General features: G+C 40.2%; 1 protein-coding gene across 8 annotated transcripts in view; it reads left to right on the top strand.

Annotated features, from left to right (window-relative positions):
- REPS2 (RALBP1 associated Eps domain containing 2) overlaps positions 1-25431 on the top strand; it is a 214722-nt gene that overhangs the window by 96361 nt on the left and 92930 nt on the right. For all 8 annotated transcript variants that reach the window (XM_032389675.1, XM_032389678.1, XM_032389679.1 and 5 more), the window contains 4 exons: positions 3992-4130; positions 11536-11599; positions 14536-14678; positions 19989-20083. In XM_032389675.1, coding sequence (XP_032245566.1) covers positions 3992-4130; positions 11536-11599; positions 14536-14678; positions 19989-20083 — 441 coding nt within the window. The remainder of the gene's footprint in view (positions 1-3991; positions 4131-11535; positions 11600-14535; positions 14679-19988; positions 20084-25431) is intronic.

The following is a 25431-nucleotide window of genomic DNA, read 5'->3' on the forward strand; positions in this document are numbered from 1 at the left end:
TTAACACATTTAGTGCAAGCCAGTAGAAGGGCCATGCTACGTTATGTACAGGTTATACAATGTTCATATGCCTTCTCTCTCTTTGTTGCAAGGCCTTTTTGGTTTTAGGGAGCAGGGACTCTCCTTGCCAGCTTAAGTCTTCTTGAAAAGGAGGTGGGGTTGGAGTTCTCATGGGAATCCAAGAAATGAGAGACAAGGAGTGGCCCAGTGGTCCTGAAGAGTGAGAGTTCTTGGTTATTCGTGCTTGCCCTAGTTTCCTTGAGTTTGCTTCACTATCTGCTTATCTTTTGGCTGCCAGCAGCCATCCTCACCCCCTGTTCTTTTTAGTACTTCTCTACCTCACAGGTTCTGCTTATGCTGGTTCTGGCTTCCTCATGACTTCAAGTCCCACTGGGCCCTTACTCTGTATCATGGCTTCACTGCATCCATTCAGGGCCTGCTTTCTGTGCTTTTGATCTTCATATTTCTTATCCACACCCCCAGTAATGAGCATCTGGCTTAAGTTTTTCTTGCTAGGGTAGAGCTTTCTATGCAAGAGGATCCCAGAGGCCAGAAACTCTATGCCCTCCCTTCCTTACTTGGACTCAATTGGGTGAGACCAGGTGTGAGGTGGGTCTTGTGGTGCACATGTGGCTGCCAAGCCCACCTTTGTATCAAGAGTTGGGGGATGGGCATTGCCCTTTGAAGTGGCTGTGGGCCTGGCAGGTACGTTGGAGAGCCTTTGGGGCAGTGGGACTCGAGTAATAGGATTTGAGCAGGCTGGGATCAGAGAAGGGATGGTCTGGGAAGAAGACACAGATCTGACCCATGAAGAGCCAGCATGTGGGCAATCAGAAGCCTGCTAAGAGTGAGCAGGGAGGAGGTTGGATTATAAGGGCCCTAAAGGCCATGTGGAGGAGGTAAATGTTTTTTATAGGTGACAGGTCATCTCTGTAGGCTTTTAAACCCTGCTGCCAGAATAGACTTGAGACCTGCTAAGAGGCCACTGACGCCAGTCGGGAGTGAGATAATGTGTGAGAGGGAACAGAGTGAGCAGGTGGTCATGGGACTGGAGAAAGAACAAACATGGGCTGACATAACAACAACAACTGGGTATGGCAGCTTCAGGTCCAGGTGGAAAGGAGTGTATTCTAGGGGAATAGTAGCTTCTGTATCGGAACCAGGAATGCAGTAGCCAACACCCAGCACAGAGATGTTCGTGTCTTCATTTGCAGGGTGGCCGGTGGGACACAGCTTTTCACAAGTGTCCTGCCGGGTTTATGAACTGTCTCTGTCCGCTTGATCGATCAGTCGTAAACATCCATTCTTGTGTCCTGTCCGTGCCCAGCTTTTTAGATACCTTTACTCCAGCTGTTTCCTTCAGTGCCAACCAGAAGGACAGTGTTCCTGGGAGCTCTACACATTATAATTTGGCCAAGAACCCAATCCATTGCATACCGACGCCCTCTACCCTGGGTTTTGCCCCTGCAACCTGGTCAGACATTTGGGCTTGTTCAGAAAGTGCTAGTGTGGAGCATTTGAATTTGGCTCGAGTGTTTTGGAAAATTGTGTGGTCCATCGGGTGCTTAGACTGACTTGTAGCCTTTCTTGCTTTATTTATATTGTTTATTATCAGAACGATAAGAGTTAAACAACTTGGATGCAACTCAATTTTTTAAAAATTAATTTATTTTTTAAATTGAGATAAATTGACGTATAACATTGTATTAGGTGTGCAATGTAATTATTTGATATATGTATATAATGCAAAATGATTACTACACTAAGTCTAGTCAACATCCATCATCATACATAGTTACAGATTTTTTTTCTTGTGATGACAACTTTTAAGATTTACTTTTTTAGCAACTTTTAAATACATATAACACAGTATCATTAACTATAGTCACCATGCTTTACATTACAGCCCTAGGACTTATTTACCTTGTAACCAGAAGTTTGTACCTTTTGACCACTTTTACCCATTTTGCCCACCCCCCACGTCTGACAGCCACCAATCTGTTCTCTGTATCTGTGAGTTTGATTTTTTTTTGTTCCACATATAAATCGTACAGTATTTGTCTTTCTATGTCAGACTTATTTCACTTAGCATCATGTTCTCAAGGTCCCTGATGCAACTCAATTTAAAAAAGGCCTGATATGGAGTAGGCTGACTTTGAACAACAGGTAAAACAGAGGGGGTAATTACTTGCTGACTGCAATAATGCAATAATGCTGATTGCAAATAATGAAGGATATGGACTCATCTCTTAAGTTGTATGAGCCTTCATTTCCTCATCTGGGAAAAGTATAATAATCCCTGCTATGTCTACCTTTCAAAGGTTCTGAGATGCTCAAATGAGAGGTGTGTGTAGTGCTTTGTAAATTTGTAAGCATTCTATGAATTTAAGATATTAACTAATGATTAGTGGCTTCTGGGGCATTTAAAAATGGTTTGATCTACATTTAGTGGAAACTCACCTAGTATGAAAACTTTAAAAATGAAATCTCAAGGTTATATCACAGCTCAACATTTTATAGTCATATTTCATCTTTGAAAGTCCACAGAGGAGGGAGCTGGGTGTTCCTGAAAAGAATTACTTGCTGGAAATGGGGGGTGTGTGTTGGGGTGGGAGGAAGGGTGCAGAGGTGGTCGGCTTTCTTGACATAGACCGCGAGAGAGGGAACACAAGCAGGGGGAGTGCGAGAGGGAGAAGCAGGCTTCCCGCTGAGCAGGGAGCCTGATGCGGGGCTTGATCCCAGGACCCTGGGATCATGACCTGAGCCGAAGGCAGACGCTTAACGACTGAGCCACCCAGGCGCCCCATGATTAATTTCTTGATAGTGTGTGCAGAAGCAGGCAACTTGGTGGGTTATTAGCAGTAATACCTCTCCTTTTCTTTCCTAGTCTCCTTTTGTCCTAAAGGATCATGCTCCTTGTGTTCACCTCTTGGTTCCATGAAAGTGGCCCTTGGCAAGTAGCACCTTAGCCTTAGGGTAGATGGGAGGGATAGAACAAAGCCCTAGGCTCCTCCTTCCAGAATCACCAGTTTTGCTTCTTTTCTCACTGCCTAGTACAGTCTTTTCCCCTGAACTATTTTTCTGGTTCTCTGTATCCTTAAATCCTCACATTTGCCTTGCATGCCCCCTAGTGTCAGGTCTGATGCACCCCTTGTTATGTTACCCTGTTGGGGTCCCATGAGCAGTTCTCCCCACCCAGTACTATTACTAAGTATTATCCATAGTTCACAAATGCGGAACGAGAGGTTCTGTATTCCTGACTTGCCGCTCGAGTAGGACCTGGGGAGGTGGAATTGGAATTGGAACTTTTGATTCCTAGATTTATACAATGGGAATGCTTCAGAAAAAAGATGACATGGTTATAGCTTTTGTAGATTAAAAAAAATGGTTTAAAAGAAATCTAGATTATTTTGCTGCCTACTCAGCTAATCTAAAAGGATAAAAATGTGGTGAATATTTGAAGATAAGAATGATCGTCCTTTTGGGGCACCTGGTTGGCTCAGTTGGTTAAGCGTCCCGACTCTTGATTTCACTCAGGTCCTGATCTCAGGGTTGTGAGATTGGTCCTGAGTCCAGCTCCATGCTGGGTGTGGAGCCTGCTTAAGATTCTCTCACTCCCTCTCTCTCAATCCCTACCCTCCTCGCACCCGCTCTCTCAATAAATAAATAAATAAATAAATAAATAAATAAATAAATAAAATGTTTAAAAAGAATGATTGTCCTTTTTACTCTTTCTTCATCACATTGGAAAAACTTTCATCATTCACCAAGTGTTCAGTATTTCATTCTCAGTCCTGTTAACAACTTTGAGGTATACAAAAAAATTATAAAGCATGATGTCTGCCTTGTAGAAGTTTATGTTCTAATTATGTTCTAGTTACAAGGTGTTTAAATGTATTCTCTTGAGGAAAAAAATAAGTATAATGCATGATAACTTTTACTGATGTTTTATATTTTTGCCTCTGAGCATTTGCTTATTTATTTTTAAAAGTCCTTTTCCGTGGAGAGAGAACCGCATGATAACAACAGTAATTACCCAGATGAACCCTGGCGGATAACAGAAGAACAGCGCGAGTACTATGTCAATCAGTTCCGATCCCTTCAGCCTGACCCGAGTTCCTTCATTTCAGGTAACTAAGTCTGATGGGTGAAGACATGGGTCCAGGATCATTGTCTCATATAGATAACAGTACACATCTTGAGAAATAGTTCACACAAAATGAATGTGACAACCTCTGTGATTTTGATTTGTTTTCGTCTAAGATTGAATTTCTTTTTTTTTTTTTTTTTAAGATTGTATTTATTTGTTTGACAGAGAGAGAGAGACAGCGAGAGAGGGAATACAAGCGGGGGTGGGGGGGGTGGGGATGGGAGAGGGAGAAGCAGGCTCCCCGCAGAGCAGGGAGCCCGATGCAGGGCTCGATCCCGGGACCCTGGGACCATGACCTGAGCCGAAGGCAGCCGCTTAACGACTGAGCCACCCAGGCGCCCCTAAGATTGAATTTCTTATCAGCTATAAACCATGCAGAAAAATACTTGGCAATGATATTTGGAAAATTATATTTCAGTTTCAAAGGTTTAAATGGGAATTTGGGGGAACCTGGTTTAGACCTGTGCCTTATTAGTTGGAGCAGTTCTTGAAATGGTAGACTGTGGCACCAAGACGACCTCTTTAATTGCTTATTCATATTAGAGCAAAGATGTAGTGTAGCCTTCTAACGATTTAGTGTCACAAGTCTCTTACTGTTATGTATGCTTTAGAAGTCCAAATTCATGCTCGTTTTCTTTGGCTCAAGTCTTTCTCCTCTGGATTTTCTGAGAGAAATTAAAATATGGGAGGAAAATGGGCCAGCAGTTTATGTCCACATGTCTGTTCTTCTGGGTTGTCTTCTAAATATGTATTCCTGTTGAGTTCTCATGTAAAATTCAAACTGAGACAAATTGATTTAATTCCTATGTGCATTTTCCTGGACTGAAGACTAAACAGTGAAATAGTAGAGTCTGGAAGAAAAATTCATAAAACTTTCCTTTTGTACTTCAATTTTGAAGAATAACAATATGCCCTCAATAACTGTAACCTGACGTACTGAATGTGGACTAATTTTCTCTTGAGAAATAAGGTGTGTATGAAATATACTTATATAAATTCAGACATAATTTTTCTAATTGATGGTAATACTTTATTCAAAGGAGAATATTGTAGATACAACAAATTCATGTTGACAACAGGACTTAAAATAAGCAGAAACCCAGATTGACCATTTGCTAACCTTACCCACTGCTTAAGTGAGTTTTAAAATTTTTTTTAAAGATTTTATTTATTTATTTGAGAGAGAGAGAGCACGAGCCGGAGGGGGGGCTCAGTGGGAGAGGGAGACACGGGGCTCCATGTGGGGCTCGATCCCAGGACCCTGGACCTGAGTTGAAGGCAGACGCTTAACCGACTGAGCCACCCAGGCGCCCCTTAAGTGAGTTTCTTCATAATGTATGTGTATAAGTAGACAAATACAAATGGGTAGCTGTTAGGAGTGTTTTTATTTTAACTTTTTTATTTTGCAGAATTTCAAATACGGATACAACTAGAGTGGCTAGTATAACAAACCCCTCTGTAACCTATTACACAGCACCAATGATTTTGTTCTGTCTGTATCCTCTCTCAGCCCAGATGATTTTGAAGCAGTTATCAGATCATTTCATTTGAAAGTATTTCAGGTCGTATCTTGAATGATAAGAAAGACTTCTTTTAAAAACATAACCGCAATTCATTGGCACACATGAAAAAAAATACAAAACACATTTCCTTAATGTTATCAAGTCTTTGTTCAGATTTCCCTGATTGTCTCACAAATGCCTTTTAAAAACAGTTTAGTTTGTTTAAGGTCAAGAGGGGTTAATATATTGCAATTAGGTGATGTCTCTTTTAAAAAAACATCTTTTTTGAGATATTAACATAAAATTCACCCCTGTAAAAAGTGTACAGTTTAGTGGTTTTCGGGTATTTACAGAGTATATTCACAATCTGAATTTAGAGCACTTTCATTACCCCCTAACAAACACCTACTTATTAGCAATTATTCCCCATTCCTGCTCTCCCCACCTCCCAGCCCTACATAATGACTAAACTACTTTTTCTCTCTAAAGATTCACCTATTTTGGGCTTTTCCTATAAATGAAATCATATAATGTGTGGTCTTTTCTCGTGTCTGACTTCTTTCACTTAGCATAATATTTTTAAGGTTTATCCAGGTTGTACTATGTACTAGAACTTCATTGCTTTTTTATGGCTGAATAATTTCCATTGTATAGATATACTACTTTTTATTTATTCATCAGTTGATGGGCACTTGATTTGTGTTGTTTCCACTTTTTGGCTCTTAAAAATAATGTTTTTCAGGGGTGCCTGGGTGGCTCAGTCAGTTGAGTGGCTGCCTTCGGCTCAGGTCATGATCCTGGAGTCCCGGGATCGAGCCCCGCATTGGGCTCTCTGTTCAGTGGGGAGTCTGCTTCTCCTTCTGCTCCTCACCCCGCTCTCGTCCTCGCTCTCTCAGTCTCTCAAATAAATAAAAAATCTTAAAAAAAGAAAAAGAAAATTGCTACTCAGAACATTTGTGTGCACGTTTTCGTATAGATGTATGTTTTTATTTCTCTTAAATATATACCTAGAAGTGGAATTGCTGGGTCATATCGTAACTCTGTGTTCAATCATTTGAGGACCAGTCAGACTGTTTTGCACGGTGGCTGCATCATTTTACATTGCCACCAGCAGCATATGAAGGTTCCAGTTACTCACCAACACTTATTATTTGTCTTTTGCTTATAGCCAACACTTACTGTATTTTGCTTTTGGCCATCCTAGTGATGCCAGATGGGCCGAGGTCCTGAGAGGGCCTCTTGCCTTGAGTGTTCTTGGCTTTGTGTGAGAAAGAATTCAAGAGCAAGCTGTTTAGAAAAACGGACAAAAATTTATTAAGTATAGAAGTGAGAAAGGAGTTACTTCACAGATAAAATAGTGATCTCTTCTCCCAGGTCAGGAAGACGACCCCCACTTTGCTTCTAAGAAAGGGTTTTGTAAGTTTGAAAAATTAGCTAACTCTGTAGGGAGAGGCTTACTCCTTAACTTTGGGTTTATCATTTACATTGGGTAGTTAGTTTTGCCATTGTCTTAGGGTTGTGAAATTACCCACAGGGAGCAATTTTAAGAATGTCCGTCCTTTGTGGCTTTTACTGCCGGAGGGAGTGGGGTCTTGTGGTCTTCCATGAGTCAGATCTTGTGACTCTGTCTACTACCTGCTGACTTTTAGGTTAAGGGTCAGTCTAAAACCAGAATGGCTTTACTTTGATCAACTTGTCTCCTGAGTCTCCCTTCCCTCCTACCTCACTAGTGAGTGTGAAGTAGTATCTCTTTGTGGTTATGATTAGCATTTCCCAGATGAAAAATGAAATTGAACATCCTTTCATGTTCTTATCAACCATTTGTTTATCTTCTTTAGAGAAATGTCTATTTAAATCCTTTGCCATTTTAAACAAATAGTGAATGGTAAGAGTTCCTTTTGGATGTATTGAAGGTTTGGTTCCAAATGACGGCAATAAAGTGGATATTGCAATAAAGCATGTCAAATAAATTTTTTGATTTCCCAGTGCATATAAAAATTATATTTACACTATACTGTAGTCTGTTAAGGGTACAATAGCATTGTATCTTAAAAAAAGCACTGTATATGTTTTAATTAAAAAATAATTTATTGCTAAATTATACAAACCATCATGTGAGCTTTCAGTGAGTTGTAATCACTGATCATAGATCACCATAACAAATATAATAATAATGGAAAAGTTTGAAATATTGCAAGAATTACCAAAATGTGATATACAGACACGAGGTGAGCAAATGCTTTTGGAAAAATGGTACCAGTAGGCTTGCCCAACACAAGGATGCCACAGACCTTCAATTTGTAAAAAAAAAAAAATGCAACATTTGCCAAGTGCAGTAAAGTGAAGCATAATAAAACGAGGTATGCCTGTATTCTAGATACATGTTCCTTATCACATATTGGATTTGGAAATATTTTTTCTCAATGGGTGGCTTGTTTTTTTATTTTCTTAACAGTGTCTTTTGGAGCACATAAGTGTTTAGTTTTGATGGTGTCCAGTTTATCTGTTTCTTGTTGATTGTGCTTTTGGTGCCATAAAGATCATTGCCTAAACCAAGGTCATGAAAATTTATGTCTATATTTTCCTCTAAGCAGGTATATATATTACAGTTTTATCTCTTATATTTAGGTCTTTGATCCATTTTGAGTTAATTTTTGTGTATGATATCAGGTAGGTGTTCAAATTACTTCTTTCAGGGACGCCTGGGTGGCTCAGTCGGTTAAGCGTCTGCCTTCGGCTCAGGTCATGATCCCAGGGTCCTGGGATCGAGCCCCACATCAGGCTCTCTGCTCGGCGGGAAGCCTGCTTCTCCCTCTCCCACTCCCCTTGCTTGTGTTCCCTCTCTCACTGTCTCTCTCTCTCTGTTAAATAAATAAATAAAATCTTTAAAAAAAACATTGCTTCTTTCACATGTGGATCTCCAGTTGTCCCAGCACATTTTTTTTGAAAAAATGATTCTTCCCATGATTTAATTGTTTTAGCATCCTTGTCAAAGGATGAATGTGAGGGTTTATTTCTGGATGTTAATTTTTTCGCACTGATTTTCACTGTTTAGTCTAATGCCAGTACCACACTGTCTTGAGTATTGTAGGTTTTGAAATTAGGAAGTGGGAGTTCTCCAGCTTTGTTCTTGTCACCTTTAATTGTTTTGATTTCAATTTTTAGAGATTGTGGTTTTTTTGAAATTTAGTTTTATACACATATAAAATATTTTCACAATTCTGAATTTGATTCTACAAAACAATTTATAAAGAAGTCTAGCTTCTATTCCTATCCCCTCTGCCCTTTCCTTCCTTGCCCCCTTTTTTATGGTTTGTCTGTTTTTAAAAGTAAAAGCAAATTCATGTATGTGTGAATAGATCTATATGTGTGTGTATATTCTTATCTCCCATCTTTTGTGAGATAAATGGTAGCATACGATTTATACTTCTCTCCAACTTGCTTGTTCCACTTAACATTATGCCCTGGTGATTACTCCATATTGCATGTAGACATATTTCCCATTCGCTTTTATAAGTTGTGTACTACTAGATTGTGTGATATGCAGTCATTTATTTAGCTAGTCCCCTTTTGGGATTATTTCTAGTCTTTTGCTATTACACATATTTTTGTTGTGAATAACCCTCTGCACTTCTTTTTATATCTTTGTCAGTGTATCTTTGGATAATCCAATTTTGCTAGATGTTGCAAAACACTCCTTTAGTGGGGTTGTACCGTGCTGTCATTTCACCAGCATTGTAGGAAATGCCCATTTTCCCACAGTCTTACTATCACTACATGTTCACTGACTTTTGTATTTTTCCCCCATTTGATAGGCAAGAAATCATGTCTTTGTGTGGCTCTATTTTATGGATCTCTTACAAAGAAGGTTGAGGTTTTTTATATATGTAAATGATTAAGAGTCAGTTGGGCACCTGGATGGCTTAGTTGGTAAGAGCATGCGACTCTTGATTTTGGGGTCATGAGTTCGAGTCCCATGTTGGGGTGGAGTTTACTTAAATAAAAAAAAAGGGCCAGTTGCATCTATTTCTGTGAACTGTCATAGCTCTACCCATTTTTATATTGTGTTATTGGTCTTTATTTTTGAAAGATTTTATCTGTTCATTGTGTTAACATTTATCACTGATATATCAATGCTATGTATAGCTGTTTTTTACTGGGCTGAGAGACTCCTTGTAATAAAAAGTTTGAATCCACATTTTGATGTTTGATTGCTGACAACTTTTTTAAGCCTCACCTCTCCCTCTTTTGCCCCATATAAAGCTTCCCAGCAGGTCTGAAAATGGCTGGAGAGAGCAAGGAAAGGAGGCTGGGTTGGGGTTTCTAGGTTGGCTGGGATTAGGGCTGGGGTGAGGGTTCCCCCTCACTAATTAAACATCTGTCAGCACCAAAGGAGGGAGCACTTGGGCTTTATCATCAGCTTCCTTCTCTGGCAGGCGACAGCCAGGGCATGACTGAATTTGTTAGCTGTTGGCTTCCGGATGGGCCCTACCTAATCTCTTTGGGACACCATGCCAGAACAGTCTCTCTCTACTGTCTGAAGGCCAGGCTGGGTCTCTGGCTTGGGTTTGGGCCTAGTGTAATTTGAAGAAAGGATATCAAGGGAGAAAAAGAAGAATGAGTTGAGGGGAGAATGTCTTTATATCTACAAAATAGCTGATAAATAGGTTCTTAGGACATCTCTGATAAATGTTTGACAGGGTAGCTTCACTGATGGCCAACAGTCCTGTGACAGCATTATTTCCCAGGATGCTTTTGAGAGAAAGCTCATTGGTTAATAGGGCATTTTGCCTTTGATCCTTAATAATTTAATCAAAGGACAATACATCTGTTTTAGGGTCCATTATAATCACTTGTTTTAAGGCCAGTTAGAAGACTTGTGATTGCCAAGGAAAGACTTTTGACTTAATCAGTTTAGAGCTTGAGGCTTGGATTTGACTGTACTTTGTGTTAGAATTGAGGCCTTTGAATTTTGAATTTGGTCTTAGAGCTGAAACCATAAAAAATTTCAATCTCAGTAAGGATCAGTCTAACATTTTAAGTGCAGTTGGGACTTGGAGCTATATAACGTGTAAAATGGAATGATTACCTGATTTCAATTGATACTGGTAAATTTGTGATAGATAAAGAAAGTAGCAAGAGGTTCCTGGATAAGTTTCTTAAAGAGCCACCAAGAGATCTTAAATTTCACCAGACTCTTTACCATGTCTTTGTGTGATAAGATCAATGGTGTTAATTTTCTTTTTGCTGTTTTCTACCATGATTGTATATTACTTTCTCATCCTTTCATTAAAAGTGCTTGACAGATTTTTACTTTAATGATTTTGAAATTTGTCTTTTGAATTTTGAATAAACTTTTGCAGATTTTTGGAAAAATGAAGAGGGAATTTATGTGATTCACATATCATAATAAGTATTATGATATTGCTTCTTTTGCCCTATTGTAATTTATATATTCTTTTAAAAGCTGTTCATATGTTGTTTTTAGCCATAGGATTTATAGTTGCTTTGATGAACAAATGTTACATTTGTTGTTATATGGTAGGGATTCTGAATGAAAAAATGGCGATTCATTTATATATAAATATAAAAGCTGCTCTAGATAAGTAATTAATGATTTATTTATTTATTTATTTATTTATTTATTTATTTTTTTAAAAGATTTTATTTATTTATTTGAGAGAGAGAGAATGAGAGAGAGAGAACACATGAGAGGGAGGAGGGTCAGAGGACGAAGCAGACTCCCTGCCGAGCAGGGAGCCCGATGCGGGACTCGATCCCAGGACTCCAGGATCATGACCTGAGCCGAAGGCAGTCGCTTAACCAACTGAGCCACCCAGGCGCCCAATTAATGATTTATTTAAACAATGGCTCTCTTGGCAGGTTCTGTGGCCAAGAACTTCTTCACCAAATCAAAGCTTTCCATTCCAGAACTCTCCTACATATGGTAAGTATACTTAATGCCATATTAGTATTACAGTGTCATTACATGCCCATTCCTTAGCTCCTACTTTTGCATTTTGAAAGTCTTATCTTTTGAATGTTTTCTTTTTTAAGATTTTATTATTTATTTGACAGAGAGAGAGAGAGAGCACAAGCAGGGGGAGTGGCAGGCAGAGACAGAGGGAGAAGCAGGCTCCCCGCTGAGCAGAGAGCCTGATGTGGGGCTGATCCCAGGACCCTGGGATCATGACCTGAGCCGAAAGCAGATGCTTAACCAACTGAGCCACCCAGGCGCCCCTTGAATGTTTTTTTAAAAAGGATTTATTTATTTATTTTAGAGAGCACAGATGGGGAGGGGCAAAAGAGAGGGAAAGAATCTCAAGCGACTCCCCACTGAGCGTGGAGCCTGACACGGGCTCAGTTTCACGATCCTGAGATCATGACCTGAGCTGAAATCAAGAGTCAGACACTTAACTGACTGTGCCACCCGGGGGCCCCTTGAATGTTTTTTTTAACAGACTAAGAGAGTGAATAGAACTTAAGACTTTTGTTGCTGTGAGGTTATTATAACTATATTATATATATTATATATATTATAAGTTATATGAAAAAAGTTATTATATATATTATAAGTTACTATATGAAAAGCACAATGTTCAGTGTGTGGCGCACTGTATCTGTTAGCTGTTATTTAAAAATTAATTTTGCAATTATTATCCTCCTCTAGATCTCTTTCCTGTCTAAACAATTGTGTGGGCATATGAGCATTCCCATCTTGTGAATTTCATTTTCAGATATTTCTACTCGATATGATGCAGGTAACCAGAGGATCTTGAAAAACTCTTCTTTAAAATATTTTATGAGGCCAGGTGAACAGAAGGTCCACATATGTTTTGGAATTAAGTCAAATTTGACTATTCTAGCTGCCTCTGAGCTTCATCAGTTTGGCTGGTGTTTATCAGCTGGGCCCTAGTTCAGACTTGCAGCTGTGGTGCGCACCGCATCTTGCTGCTGCGCCGGCTGCAGCCCATGCTCCCGAAGGGCTGTACTGGGACAGTCCAGATGGCTGATTTGCGTTTATGAGAACGCTCGGTGCCTCTGTAAACTCCCGGCTGTGTGTGGGCTCTTCTTCCTCAAGCCTAGGGGGGGAGACCATGCTGCTATAAATATATAATTAAAACATTGGAATATTTATATGAGACTTTTTTCACGAGGATTTACAAAAATTGTGGCAGGATTTAAAATTGCTTGTCATGTTTTGTGCATTTTATTGGAAAACTATTCCAGTAACACTTGTGCGTGCCAGTGTATCTGGGATTCTGAGCTGGATTTAGGTTCTTTAGCAATATATTCTGGCATAATTTTTTTTTTTTTTTTTTTTTTTTTTTTTACAACAAGCCTTATATTAGATTTTAAAGCTAGGGGGAAAAAAGGAATTATCATTTTGAAAAGAAGACACTCTGTTTTGGCAGAATTCCCAGTCTTAACATTATTGGCATGAGGCTTCCTATCTTTTTGTTGAGACATACCCATGAAAGCTGAATGGTATTCTCTCCACCCAGCGTTTGAAACAGTTCCCTGACTTCTCACCCTGGGGAGCTGCTTTCAGGGCTGGTGTATTCTAAATATTGGAGGGGAGGAGAATGTGATTGGTTCAGAGGAAAGTTAGGGAGCTTACCTTCTATATTTCTTCTTTGAAATAGTGATAGCTTTCCAGCACGGTTTTATATCCTATCTCTTTACTTGTCCCAGCACAAGTATATAGTCTCTATACACCTAAGAGACTGGTTGATCTTAGTTACTTTGGCAAATAGGTTTCTTTTGTGCTGAGTAAATAGAGGTCTGTGCCTTTCAGTGGGAAACACTGACTGAAGCAAAGATAAGCCTTTTCAAGACTTTCTTCCTTTCTGTCTTATCTGGTTCCAGCCTTCCCAAGTTGCTGGTTTTATCTGAAAACATAATTCAACCAGTATTTATTATTACTAATATTATTTTTTTTAAAGATTTTATTTATTTGGCTCAGAGAGAGAGAGAGCGAGACAGGCAACACAAGCAGGGGGAGTGGGAGAGGGAGAAGCAGACTCCCCGCGGAGCAGGGAGCCCGATGCGGGGCTCCATCCCAGGACCCTAGGGTCATGACCTGAGCGGAACGCAGCCGCTTAACGACTGAGCCACCCAGGCACCCTATCAAGCAAATTTTTGATACAACATTTATGTGACTTGAAAAGTTCAGGGTTCTTCCTTAAAGCTGAAAAATAAAGTGCTCATTTCTGAGCTCGGGTAACTGTATAATGGCTGGGACAACTGTAAAAAGGTTGAGGCCCACCCTTCCTCTGACTGTTGTGAGTGCCAGGTCTAGAGCTCTTCACACCACCCATTTACTGAATGACTGTCAACTAATGAATCCTGAGCCTTATTTTCCTTTTTGTGCTATAGTTTCTTGTCTTGTGTACTCAGTGTTGTAAAACAGACCTGCCAGAGAACCTGAAGAGTGTAAAGTTTTGTTTAGAAAGTGGTGCTGGTACCAGCACTGTTGATCAGCCATCGTCCTCCAAGTGCTCCCTGAGATTTCATAGGAGTTTGGAGACTTTGCAGGGCCACCACCAGAGAGCCTGGGAGTTGTGTTTGCATATTTTTTTTAAAAAGATTTATTTATTTATTTAATTTGAGGTGGGGTGGGGAAGGGGCAGAGACGCAGGTGGGGTGGGGAAGGGGCAGGGGCAAAGGGAGAAGGAGAGAGAGTCTTAAGCAGACTCCGCGCTGAGCGCAGAGCCCGACATGGGTCTCTATCTCAGGACCCTGAGATCATGACCTGAGCTGAAACCAAGAGTCGGATGCTTAACGGACTGCACCACCCAGGTGCCTCATGTTTGCATATTTGAGGCTGAGTATCTTTTCCTCTAAGCCCCATGTTAGGTGCTTGTGACATGTTATATTTAGGGAACTTAGTGATGCTGACTGTGATGGAGCCCTGACCCTGCCTGAGTTCTGTGCTGCGTTTCATCTCATTGTGGCTCGGAAAAACGGTTACCCACTACCCGAGGGCCTGCCTCCGACTCTGCAGCCAGAGTACCTGCAAGCAGGTAAGGCCTCATCAAAGTCCTAAACCTTTGACATTTTTCATCCAGGCCTTATTATAAGCACTTTTTGTGCCTTCAGGTGGTATCCAGGCACTTCGCGGAGTCTTTTGTGTCTAAAGTCCTTTAACCGATATTAGACTCTCATATCTTATGATATAAGTAATAGGGATGATGTGGGTAAGTGTGAGTCATCTGTTATTCCCATTCTATTGTTCTCTGGATGGATTTGAACCAGTCACTTACCCTTTCATGAAAATTGTGGAGTAGGCAAGTACTGAACCTCCTAGTTGATATAAAATGAAGAGAAAGATCTTCCTGTAGAGCCAAGTGCTGACTTCGCATCTTTAGGTACATCCTAGTGTCCCCAAGTGGCCTGGGGCAATGGAATGGAATGGAACTCTTATACCTGATGAAGTTAAAAAATACATGCCAGGAAATGTACAAAGCGCTGTGATCTTAATGTTCCCTTGAAAAATTTTTACATCTGTATACATCTATGTAACTGCAATCAGATAGAGATACAGAACATTTGGCACACCACAAGGTTGGACTACAACTCTTTGTCTTTCTCCTTAATAAAGCTATTACCCCCATATCCTTTCAATAAGAAAGAGTCATGGTGAGTCTAACTTTTGTATCAATTCTTTTGGAAGATTAAGTGTCTCTTGCCCTTTTCAAAGGCAGTGGGCACTGATAACGATTTCTGTTACTCAGAGAAGTATAGCTTCCATTGAAAGGGTCCAGAAACAGTTGGTGCTGTCAATAAGCTTTCTCAGTTTTTAGGGAAGGCCTCTTAAAAACATGAGAACTCTAGTTATGGATGATTGTTGGCAAGAAGGAGCAATGTCTAAAGAAACCGTGAATAGTCTTTAACAGAGTACACATTTCGTGTTTAGATTTGAAAAAGGCCCTAGTTTCTCATGTCTTGTCCCCTCATAACAACACTAGATTTAAAGTGGCCTGTGACTTATCTAAGTCAGTCTTGGGGTCTCTGACTCTTAAATAAAAAGTCTGTCATTTTCTGTATTTGGTAGTGAGTGGGCCAAAGCTCAACCAAAGGGAAGAGACCAAGTGTGTGGCCAGTGCCAGTGGCAGGTAAACATGTTGGGGGAAGAGTGACCTGTTCTGGGATCTTCCCTAAATGCCTCCATAAAATGTATGAAGGGGAGAGTTCAGGCAGTAGACGCTACTACTAATTTCAGAGCTTAGACTTTGCAAATAGCAGCTGCTTTCTGACTGCAACAGGATGTAACTCCAGCCTGCTACCCTTCCTTCTAGGCTGGGGGCGACCCTCATGGGTCCCCAGGAACCAGTTTGCAATTGGGCAGCGTGGCATACAGCTCTGTTTCTACTTTGGTGTCTATCTCACCATCTTTTTCTCTCTGTTCCTCCTGGATTGAGGCAAAGAAGAGCTAATATCCTTGGGGCTATCTTGGCAAGGGTGTAGCTTTCATAACCAAGTCAGTATCAGGTCATCCAGGAGCCCCTTCTCCTGGGAGCAGGGCCACATGGAGCTTTGTCTCTTTCATGGCGATGAACAGCTGACCAGAGGGCAAAGGTCTGCTCCAGGACTATTTAGTTATATTTAATACTGTCACTGTTTCCTATTGCGAGGCCTGGGCAGAGTCTTGGGTAACCTTATTTCCCCAACCCACACTTAGCTTTCTGTTTTTGGGTTTTGATGAATGCTGTTGTACTGTTCTGATGTCCTGTGGCCATGGAACCTCTGCCAGGTATCATGACTCCTTGTTTGAGGAGTCACTTTGTAGGTATCCAAGTATTTCGTGGATTGTTTCAAAAGCTACTGATAAAATTTTAAAAAAATCTGAAAGCCCTGTGCAAAAAGTGTGTTAACAGAAGACAAGTAGCCTCCTTTGATTCCTTCACTGCTGCAAGTGGCTGCTTTTGCCTTGCTTATGCAGTAGCGGGGAGTCTGTAAAACAGAGTGCCAGTCAAGAGGCATCTTCCTTTCATTTGGAATGAAGCCCCTTGTTTGTTCCTGATCTTTTGTGGAGGCTGTCAGCATGCATTTAGACAGAAACAACTGAAGAATTCATCACATACCCTTCAATTAAACAAAATTGCACATCGTTTCCAGAGCTTGTGGGATTCATCTTAAATAATAATTATACAGTTCTAACAAAAACCATGAGAGACCTCATAAAACTCCATCAAACTCAGTGATGGTATATTTTAGGCAAACCCTGAGGGTTTAACAGTTAACTTTTTAATGTTTATCACTCATGTTTATTTTTGTATATAGCTCAAGAAAATGGCCAGAACTGTCTAGGTTTTCTCTGCACTTTTAGACTGCATATATGAGTGATTCTGTTCATTTTGGGGGTTCATTTTTATGGTATCCCACTTGGCTTTTTTATTTTTTTTTTTTTATTTTTTTATTTTTTTAAAGATTTTATTTATTTATTTGAGAGAGGATGAGAGGAGAGAGAGAGAGCACATGAGAGGGGGGAGGGTCAGAGGGAGAAGCAGACTCCCTGCTGAGCAGGGAGCCCGATGCGGGACTCGATCCCGGGACTCCAGGATCATGACCTGAGCCGAAGGCAGTCGCTTAACCAACTGAGCCACCCAGGCGCCCCCACTTGGCTTTTTTAAAAGCTTACCTTTTGTTGCATTTTTTTTTCTGATCTACATTCAGTCTTAAAAAAAATCTAATCCAGTTTTCAATAAGATTGGTGAAGAGTATAAATTTGGTTGATACCATCTTGCATTTACAATTATACAAGCTTGTTTTCAATAAACTAATGAAACAAATTGTTGTATCTGATTTTTTCCCTAATAGTGGAAATTAAAGGACACAGTTGGAAGGAAAAGTTGGATTACTTGGTAGCTTACCCATGGGTCTTTGATATTTTCCTGTCTAGGTGACTGGGTGGATTGTGGTATAGATTTTTACTGTAGAGTTTGTTAAAAATAATTGTGTGAGCACTGTGTTACTCTCACTGGTCAGAATGCTGTATAGAACAGCATTCTTACCGTCATGGAACTTGCTGGCAGTTAGAGGATCGATGTTCAATAAAGTCGTGTACTTGTAATTGGAGGCAGTGATAGGTGCTGTGGAGAACCACAGCTGCAGCAAGAGGGTGTATGACCTTGGGGAAGACTTCCTTAAATATTTGAGCTAAGATGTGAAGGATGAGCTGAGGGCTATGTAGGTGAAGAAGGGGGCAAGAGTAGGCTCTGGGCAGAGGGGGCAGCGGGTATGCTGCAGAGGCCCTCAGAGGGGACTTGGAGCACGGGAGGCATGGAAAGTTCAGGCCACAGCACCTGGAGTGTTAGGAGCTAGAGCTGGAGGGGCTGGGGATGAGGCTGAAGAGGAAGGTACGGAACAAACCATGGGCAATGACGTTGATGGGTTTTAAGCAGGGAAGTGCCACAGAGTTGCTGTCGGAAAGGATTGTGCTGGTTGCTGATTGGAGAGCAGGTTTTGAGGAGCAAGGGTGCAAACTCAAAGACCAGGTTATGGCAGCAGTCCAGTTAGATCCATAGCGGGCTGGCACTAGGGAGGTGACAGTGGAGTTGGAGAGATGGGGACAGGCTAGAGAGAAATTTAGCAGTTAACAATGGCATTTGTAGGTTTGGAAAGTGTTAGGTTTCTCTGTAGCAAGACCCTCTCACGATAAAGCTTAAGTCATGGAATAATTCTAGTCAAATCACTGATTGGTAAACTAGAAGCAGAAATCTTAAACCTGCTCGTGTGGCCGGATTGTGGAATGGTACTTGGAAAGGTGTTTTGCGGAGTTTTTACCAAGGGAATGAGACTACGTGGTATAGTCAGAAAAATCGCCAGGGCCCGAGATTTGCCCTACTTGATATTGTTGCAGGATCGCAGGGTTCTTGTCTCACAGAGTCGAAGAATGACCTCTCAGACACAAAGGAGTGACGTGAAAGTTTATTAAGTAAGGTGAGAGCAGAAAGGAAAGAAAAAGCTCTCTATAATGAGAGGGGTCCTGAATGGGTTGCCACTGAGGGGTTTTAGGCTGATCTTTTATTGAAAACTTGACCCGGGGAGCTTGTGGCCTTGAGATTCTTGGGCCATCTCGGTCTGAGCAGGGACTATTGATAACACCCTTAATGACTGACTTCTTTGAGGTTTGGTCAATTTCTGTGATTACACTGTAGCCACCAAAGAAAAATACTCCCTCACATCAGGGGCCAGATGGTCTGGTCTACTCCCTTATCTCTTGTTCACTCTTTCAGAGCCTAGTCAAGGGCCCCCTATCTCTCCCTGCCTATACCTTAACCCTATCCTTACTCAATATCAGTGAAATTCAGACCAAAGTAAGCAAACGAACAATTTAAGGTGCTTATACTGAACTGCATGTGGTAGCTGTTAGTGGCCAGTACTTTACTGCAGAGGGAAGGTGGCATTTCAAACTCTGGTGGGGGTGGGAGGGTGAGAAAGGATTAAAAATAATGCCAGTCCATTTTTAACATTTGATTCAAAAAATTGTTTAAATGTGGCATTAAAATTTTGATTTCTTAATATCTGGTCTTGACAAATTTGTAGCTTCTGGTTATTGTCTACCATGATCTGCTTTTTCCTCCTTGAGATATTGACCAATTTCCTGGTTGTTGAGACATTTCTTTCTTAATTACTTTGAGACGAAGTGGTGAAACAGAATCTGCTTCTCAGAAATGGTGTGTTGAGTATTAGTTTACCAAGTAGCATAATCCACTCGGCTACCCAGCTAACATAGCAGCTTCTGTCACTGTTCTGTTAGAAGAAACCCAAAATGTGATTCTTCTTTCCTTGTTGTAAATCAGCAAGAACTTGTGCTCTTATTTTTGTTATTTCTGCTAACCAAAAGAAAAGAGTATTTTATAAAGTTTTCTTGGTCCCCTATCATTAAAAGATCATGTCTATTTCAAACAATAATAGCTAAAATGAAGTATTTCCTTAGTTAATGTTTATAGCATTAAAACTATCACCAGTTACTGCCATTTAAAAATTAATAATGTAAAGTATTGTGATAGTGAAGGTTACTACTATGTTACAATGTAAATGCTGACAGTTCAAGTCCCTGGTCTTGCATTTACCAGCTATATGACCTTGAGTAAGTTGCTTAACTTCCCTGCTCCTTAGTTTCATCACATGTAAAATGGGGATGATAGAAATAGTAGGTTGTGTATGTGAAGAACTTAAAATAATACCTCGGTGTGATTACTGCCATAAGTAGTGTATTGGTGCTAGCAGATTTTGTTGTTATATTTCCTAAGCACAGAAGAGCTGATAGGAAACAATGCCTGCTGTGAATATAGTATATATTCTTATGTATTTTTGTTTCTTCTTAGCCTTTCCTAAGCCCAAGCGGGAGTGCACGCTATTTGATTCTTATTCTGAGTCAATGCCTGCGAACCAACAACCCCGTGACTTGAATCGGATGGAGGTAAAAGGTCTTCATATGTTAATAAATAAGGATGTGTGTGGAATTAAAATCCATTAGCCTGTGTTCTTTACGAACTCTAGAAAATCCACTTTCATAACATTTTCTCTTCATGCCGAGTCCTTATGTTGAGGCTCAGCCTTTCAAATCTAGACACCAGATATATCTATAATTACTTTTTTCCTTTTCTTCCTAGAACTAGATTTAGTGAAATAAGTAAAGTAGTCTCTTGACCTTCTAGGGGTGAAATGTAGGTGTAGACAAAGTAAGCCAGAAAAATGCTAGGCAAGTTGTTTATTTTAACCAAGCTTTAATTTTGAAGTAAATGTAGGAAAGTATTTTTAGTAGCTGAGTATGAACAAGGTCTAATGGACCCAGAATAGTTGTAAGAGGAAGTTTGAGAACTGTGTAAGAGGATCTCAAAATACAATCAAAGCTGCCTTCTCCCTCAGGGTTTTTTAGTGTTGGGACCAAATGAAGACTGATTTGGATTATCCCCAAGAGATATCTGTAGAATTCCTACAGTGTTGGGCTACTGATGTAAGGTCCTAGCCACATGCTTAGTGGTCCTTAGGTATGCATCAATAAATAGGAGTCATTATGGTTATTGTTAATGTCAGCACACTCTTCATCATCATTATCACTGTTATGATTGCTGTGATGACACCTTATGATATCTGCTGTTCCCATCCTAAAAAAAAGTCTGGAAATGTGTAATAAATGGCGTTTTATTCATAGGCTGCTATTATAGTCCCCTGACCCTGGTTAAAACTGTTGCAAGATGATGGAAGTCAGACGCAGGATACAGGGCCATTTCTTTCATTTCTTGCCACTGTGTGTGATTATTTATTTTTTTCCACGGGGCTCTCACGCATATAGTCTGTGTTGCAATGACGTCCTCTGTTCCTCTGTGATGGAATCAGCCTGATTCTGCAGTGTTCCCTCTGATAACACATCTCTTGGCCTCTCTCCTACTCTTTCTTTGAGTCAGAGCCTCTGTTACTTTCCTTAACAGATTTCTACTCATGGGAAATAGGTATAAAGTGACATCAGGAAGAGTGATAGATGTGCATTTGAAGAGTTTTAGGTTTTTAAATTTCTTTTTTTTAAGAATGTGTATGACTGAGAAACAGATAACAATAATTAGCCACTTTTCCCGACCCTCTGTATACTCTGGGGCTGCTGGCAATGTCTGGAGACTTATGCAGTTGCCCTGTTTTTGTTTGTTTGTTTGCTGTGGGTCCCCTTGCTTGTGTAAAATTATGAGGTTGATTTATTGAAAAATGTCATACATTCTTATTCTTTCTCAATAAATGTTATGTTTCAACTTGCCATGGTATCAGGTGGCCTTTGCCCTTCCAACAGAAACAAATAATGCTGTGTTTTAGAGAAATTAATTACTGGCTTGTGTTGCTTTCTCCCATGTAGTCATTTATCATCTGTCTAAAAGGAAAGGAGCCAATATACAGTTGGCTGTGAAGTCTGTAAATGGAGATACTTTTAAACACACGCACACTCTGATGTCCTTGATGACATTATGGATATTCACCTTTATGGATGTGATGTGCTAGTTTTATGTTAGATACTTTTGTATACTTTAAACTGGCTCTTTTGATGGAGGTTGGTGGTAGTTAAAAGTCTTTGCTTTGCCCTGTCCAAACAAGAAAGCAAAACAACAACAACAACAACCACAACAACAGCTCTTTCTGCACAAAATTGTTATATTCTCGGGTGGGGTGCTTTTAAATAATCATGTAATAATATACAGAATTCAAGGACGAAGTAATGAGGTTAATTGAGGCTTTGGCCATTCAAGAAGTGTAGGTCAAATTTTAGTAGCTAATGATTAAATATTTCATTTTCTTCTATTTTATTCATTGTTCTTTCTACCAATCTTTTAATCTCTCATGAATGCATACATGGGATTTAAGTAGATCTTGGTACTAGTCCTGTGAGGGATGACTCCATATAGGTGTTTGTGCTGTGAATGAAGCTGTAGCTGATTCAGGTCATGAGAACTTTGCTCAGCAGTACAGATCTGATCTCTAGACAGCAAAGCTGTAACCATGTACTTGTTTCCTTCAAGAATTAAAGATTATAATTTCAGGTAAAGTCCTCTTTAGCAGTGCTTCTTAGATTACTAGATTTCTTTCTTTTGTAAACAGCTTTACTAAAATATAATTCAGATACTATACTCAACTGAAGTATACAATCCAATGGTTTTTAGTGTATTAACAGAGTTGTGCAACCATCAGTATAGTCTTATTTTAGAACATTTTTCATCACTCCAGAAAAGAAAGCCTGTACTCATTAGCACTCATTGACTGTCCTCCCTTCCCCCCAGCCTCTGGTGATCAGTAATCTATTTTCTGTCTCCAAATTTGCCTATTGTGGATATTTCGTATAGAATCATAGAATATTATGGGGTTTTTTTTGGTGACGCTTTCTTTCATTTAATATAATGTTTCATTTTTTAAAAAATTTATTTATTAGAGAGAGCGAGTGAGCATAAGCAGGGTAAAGGGCAGAGGGAGAAGCAGACTCCCTGCTGAACAGGGAGCCTGATGTGGGCCTCGATCCTGGAACTCCAGGATCATGACCTGAGCTGAAGGCAGATGCTTAAGGGACTGAGCCAGCCGGGTGCCCCTAGTATAATGTTTCAAAGTTCATTCATGTTCTAGCATGTATCAGTGCTCATTCCTTTTTATTGCTGAGTAGTATTCCATTGTGTGGATCTGCCACATTTTGTTTGTCTGTTCTTCAGTTGATGGACATTTGGCTTGTTCCCACTTTGGAGTTGTGAGAGAAAAAATGCTGTTGTGAACATTCATGTAGCAATTTTTTTGTGAGCACAATGTTTTCAATTCTCTTGGGTGTTTACCTGGAGTGGAGCTGTGTGTCATATTGTAACTTGTGCTTAACTTTTTGAGGTACTACCAAACTGCTTTCCTAAGCACCTGCAGCATTTTACATTCCTCTACCAGTAATGTATGAGGGGTCCAATTGTTCCACATCCTTGTTAACACTTGTTTTTGGGGCGCCCAGGTGGCTCAGTCAGTTAAGCAGCCGACTCCTGGTTTTGGCTCAGGTCATGATCTCAGGGTCCTGGGATTGAGCCCTGCGTGGGGCTCCATGCTTAGCGCAAGTCTGCTTGTCTCTCTCCCCTCTCTCTCTTTCTCTCTAAAATAAATAAATAAAATCCTTTAAAAAATACTTGTTATTGTTTGTGGTTTTTATTTTAGCCATTCTAGTGGGAGTGAAGTGGTTGGTATCCCATTGTGGTTTTGATTTAAGTTTCCTAATGACTACTGATGTTGAGCATCTTTTCTTGTGCTTATTTGCTATTTGTATATCTTCTTTGGTGAGATGTCTATTCAAATCTTTTGTCATTTTATAAATTGGGTTATTATTGAGTTGTAAATATTCTTTATATATTCTGAATATAAGTCCCTTATTCAATATATAATTTGCAAGTATTTTCTTTCTTTGGTTTTTCTTTTTCCTTTCTTTTTTTTTTTTTTTAAAGATTTTATTTATTTATTTGACACAGAGAGAGAGAGAGAGCACGAGCAGGGGAGCAGCAGAGGGAGAGGGAGAAGCAGACTTCCTGCTGAGCAGGGAGGCCGATGTGGGGCTCGATCCCAGGACCCCGGGATCATGACCCAAGCTGAAGGCAGGTGCCCAACCGACTGAGCCACTCAGGCACCCCTCTTTTTCCTTTCTTCTTCTTTTTTAATTCAATGCTTTATTTTGTTTTTTTAAAGATTTTATTTATTTATTTATCAGAGAGAGAGAGCACAAGCAGGGGGAGTGGCAGGCAGAGGGAGAAGTAGGCTCCCCGCTGAGCAAGGAGCCCGATGTGGGACTTGATCCCAGGACCCTGGGACCATGACCAAGCTGAAGGCAGACACCCAACTGACTGAGCCACACAGGTGTCCCCTCTTTTTCCTTTCTTGATCGTGACCTCTGTAACACAAATGTCTTTTATTTTAACAAGGTCCAGTTTGTCTCTCTTCTTCTGTTGCTTGTGCTTTTGGTGTCATATCTAAGAAACCATTGCCTAACAGAAGATCATGAATATTTACTCCTCTGTGGTCTTCTAAGAGTTGTATAGTTTTAGATCTTATATTTAGGTCTGTGATCTAGTTTGAGTAAATTATTGTGTATGCCACGAGGAAGCGGTCCACCTTCATCCTTTTTTTTTTTTTTAATTTTTTGACAGAGGGAGAGACAGTGAGAGAGGGAACACAAGCAGGGGGAGTGGGAGAGGGAGAAGCAGGCTTCCTGCGGAGCAGGGAGCCCAATGCGGGGCTCGATCCCAGGACCCTGGGATCATGACCTGAGCCGAAGGCAGACGCTTAACGACTGAGCCACCCAGGCGCCCCCATCCTTTTTTTTTTTATGTCAAAGATATATTTATTTATTTTAGAGAGAGAGAAAGAGAGCGGGGGGGAGGGGCAGGGAGGAAGAGGGAGAGAGAGTGTCTTAAGCAGACTCTTGTGCTGAGTGTGGAGCCTGATGGAGGGCTTGATCTCAACAACCCTGAGATCATGATATGAGCCAAAACCAAGAGTTGGATGCTTAACAGATTGTGCCACCCAGGTGCCCCCACCTTCATTCCTCTGTATATGGATATCTAGTTATTTCAGAATCATTTATTAAAAGACAATTTTCCCCCATTGAATTGTCTTGCACCTTTGTTGAAAATCAGTTGACTGTAAATGTAAGGGCTTATTTATGGATTCTCAATTCTATTCCATTGATCTGGATGTCTCTCATAATGCTAGTACCACCCTGTCTTGATGACTATAACTTTGTGGTGAGGTTTGAAATTGGAAAGTCTGAATCCTTCAACTTTGTTTTTTTTGTTGTTCTTTTTTAAGAATACTTTCACTATTCTGGATCCTTTGCATTTCTTTATGAGATTTAGGACAAGCTGTTCAAATTCTGCAAAAAAGTGAAGAAGGATTGCACTGAATCTGTAGATGAATTTGGGGGAGTATTGCCACCTTAACAATATTGAGTCTACTGACCCATGAGCATGGGATGCCTTTCTATTTATTTAGGTTTTAAAAATTTCTTTCAAAGGTGCTTTTTTGGGGATGACTTTTTATTTATATTTTCTACTCCTAAATCATTTTCTTTTACTAGGGATCTAGTTATAGTCCAGGTGGGAGAAGCAAATGAAAGAAAGGCACTGTTAAGATACATTCTCTGTTCTATTGGAGATAGACTTTGAATAGGAAATTATATCTGGAGGCTTCATGGTAATGCCAAGAATCACTTGCCTGAGGATTGTTAAATCCTAGATCAGGTTACCACCAAGCAGTACTGAATTCCGTTCTTTGAAA

Source organism: Phoca vitulina, unplaced genomic scaffold, assembly GCF_004348235.1.
Source record: "Phoca vitulina isolate PV1807 unplaced genomic scaffold, GSC_HSeal_1.0 scaffold55, whole genome shotgun sequence".
NCBI classification, from domain to species: Eukaryota; Metazoa; Chordata; class Mammalia; order Carnivora; family Phocidae; genus Phoca; species Phoca vitulina.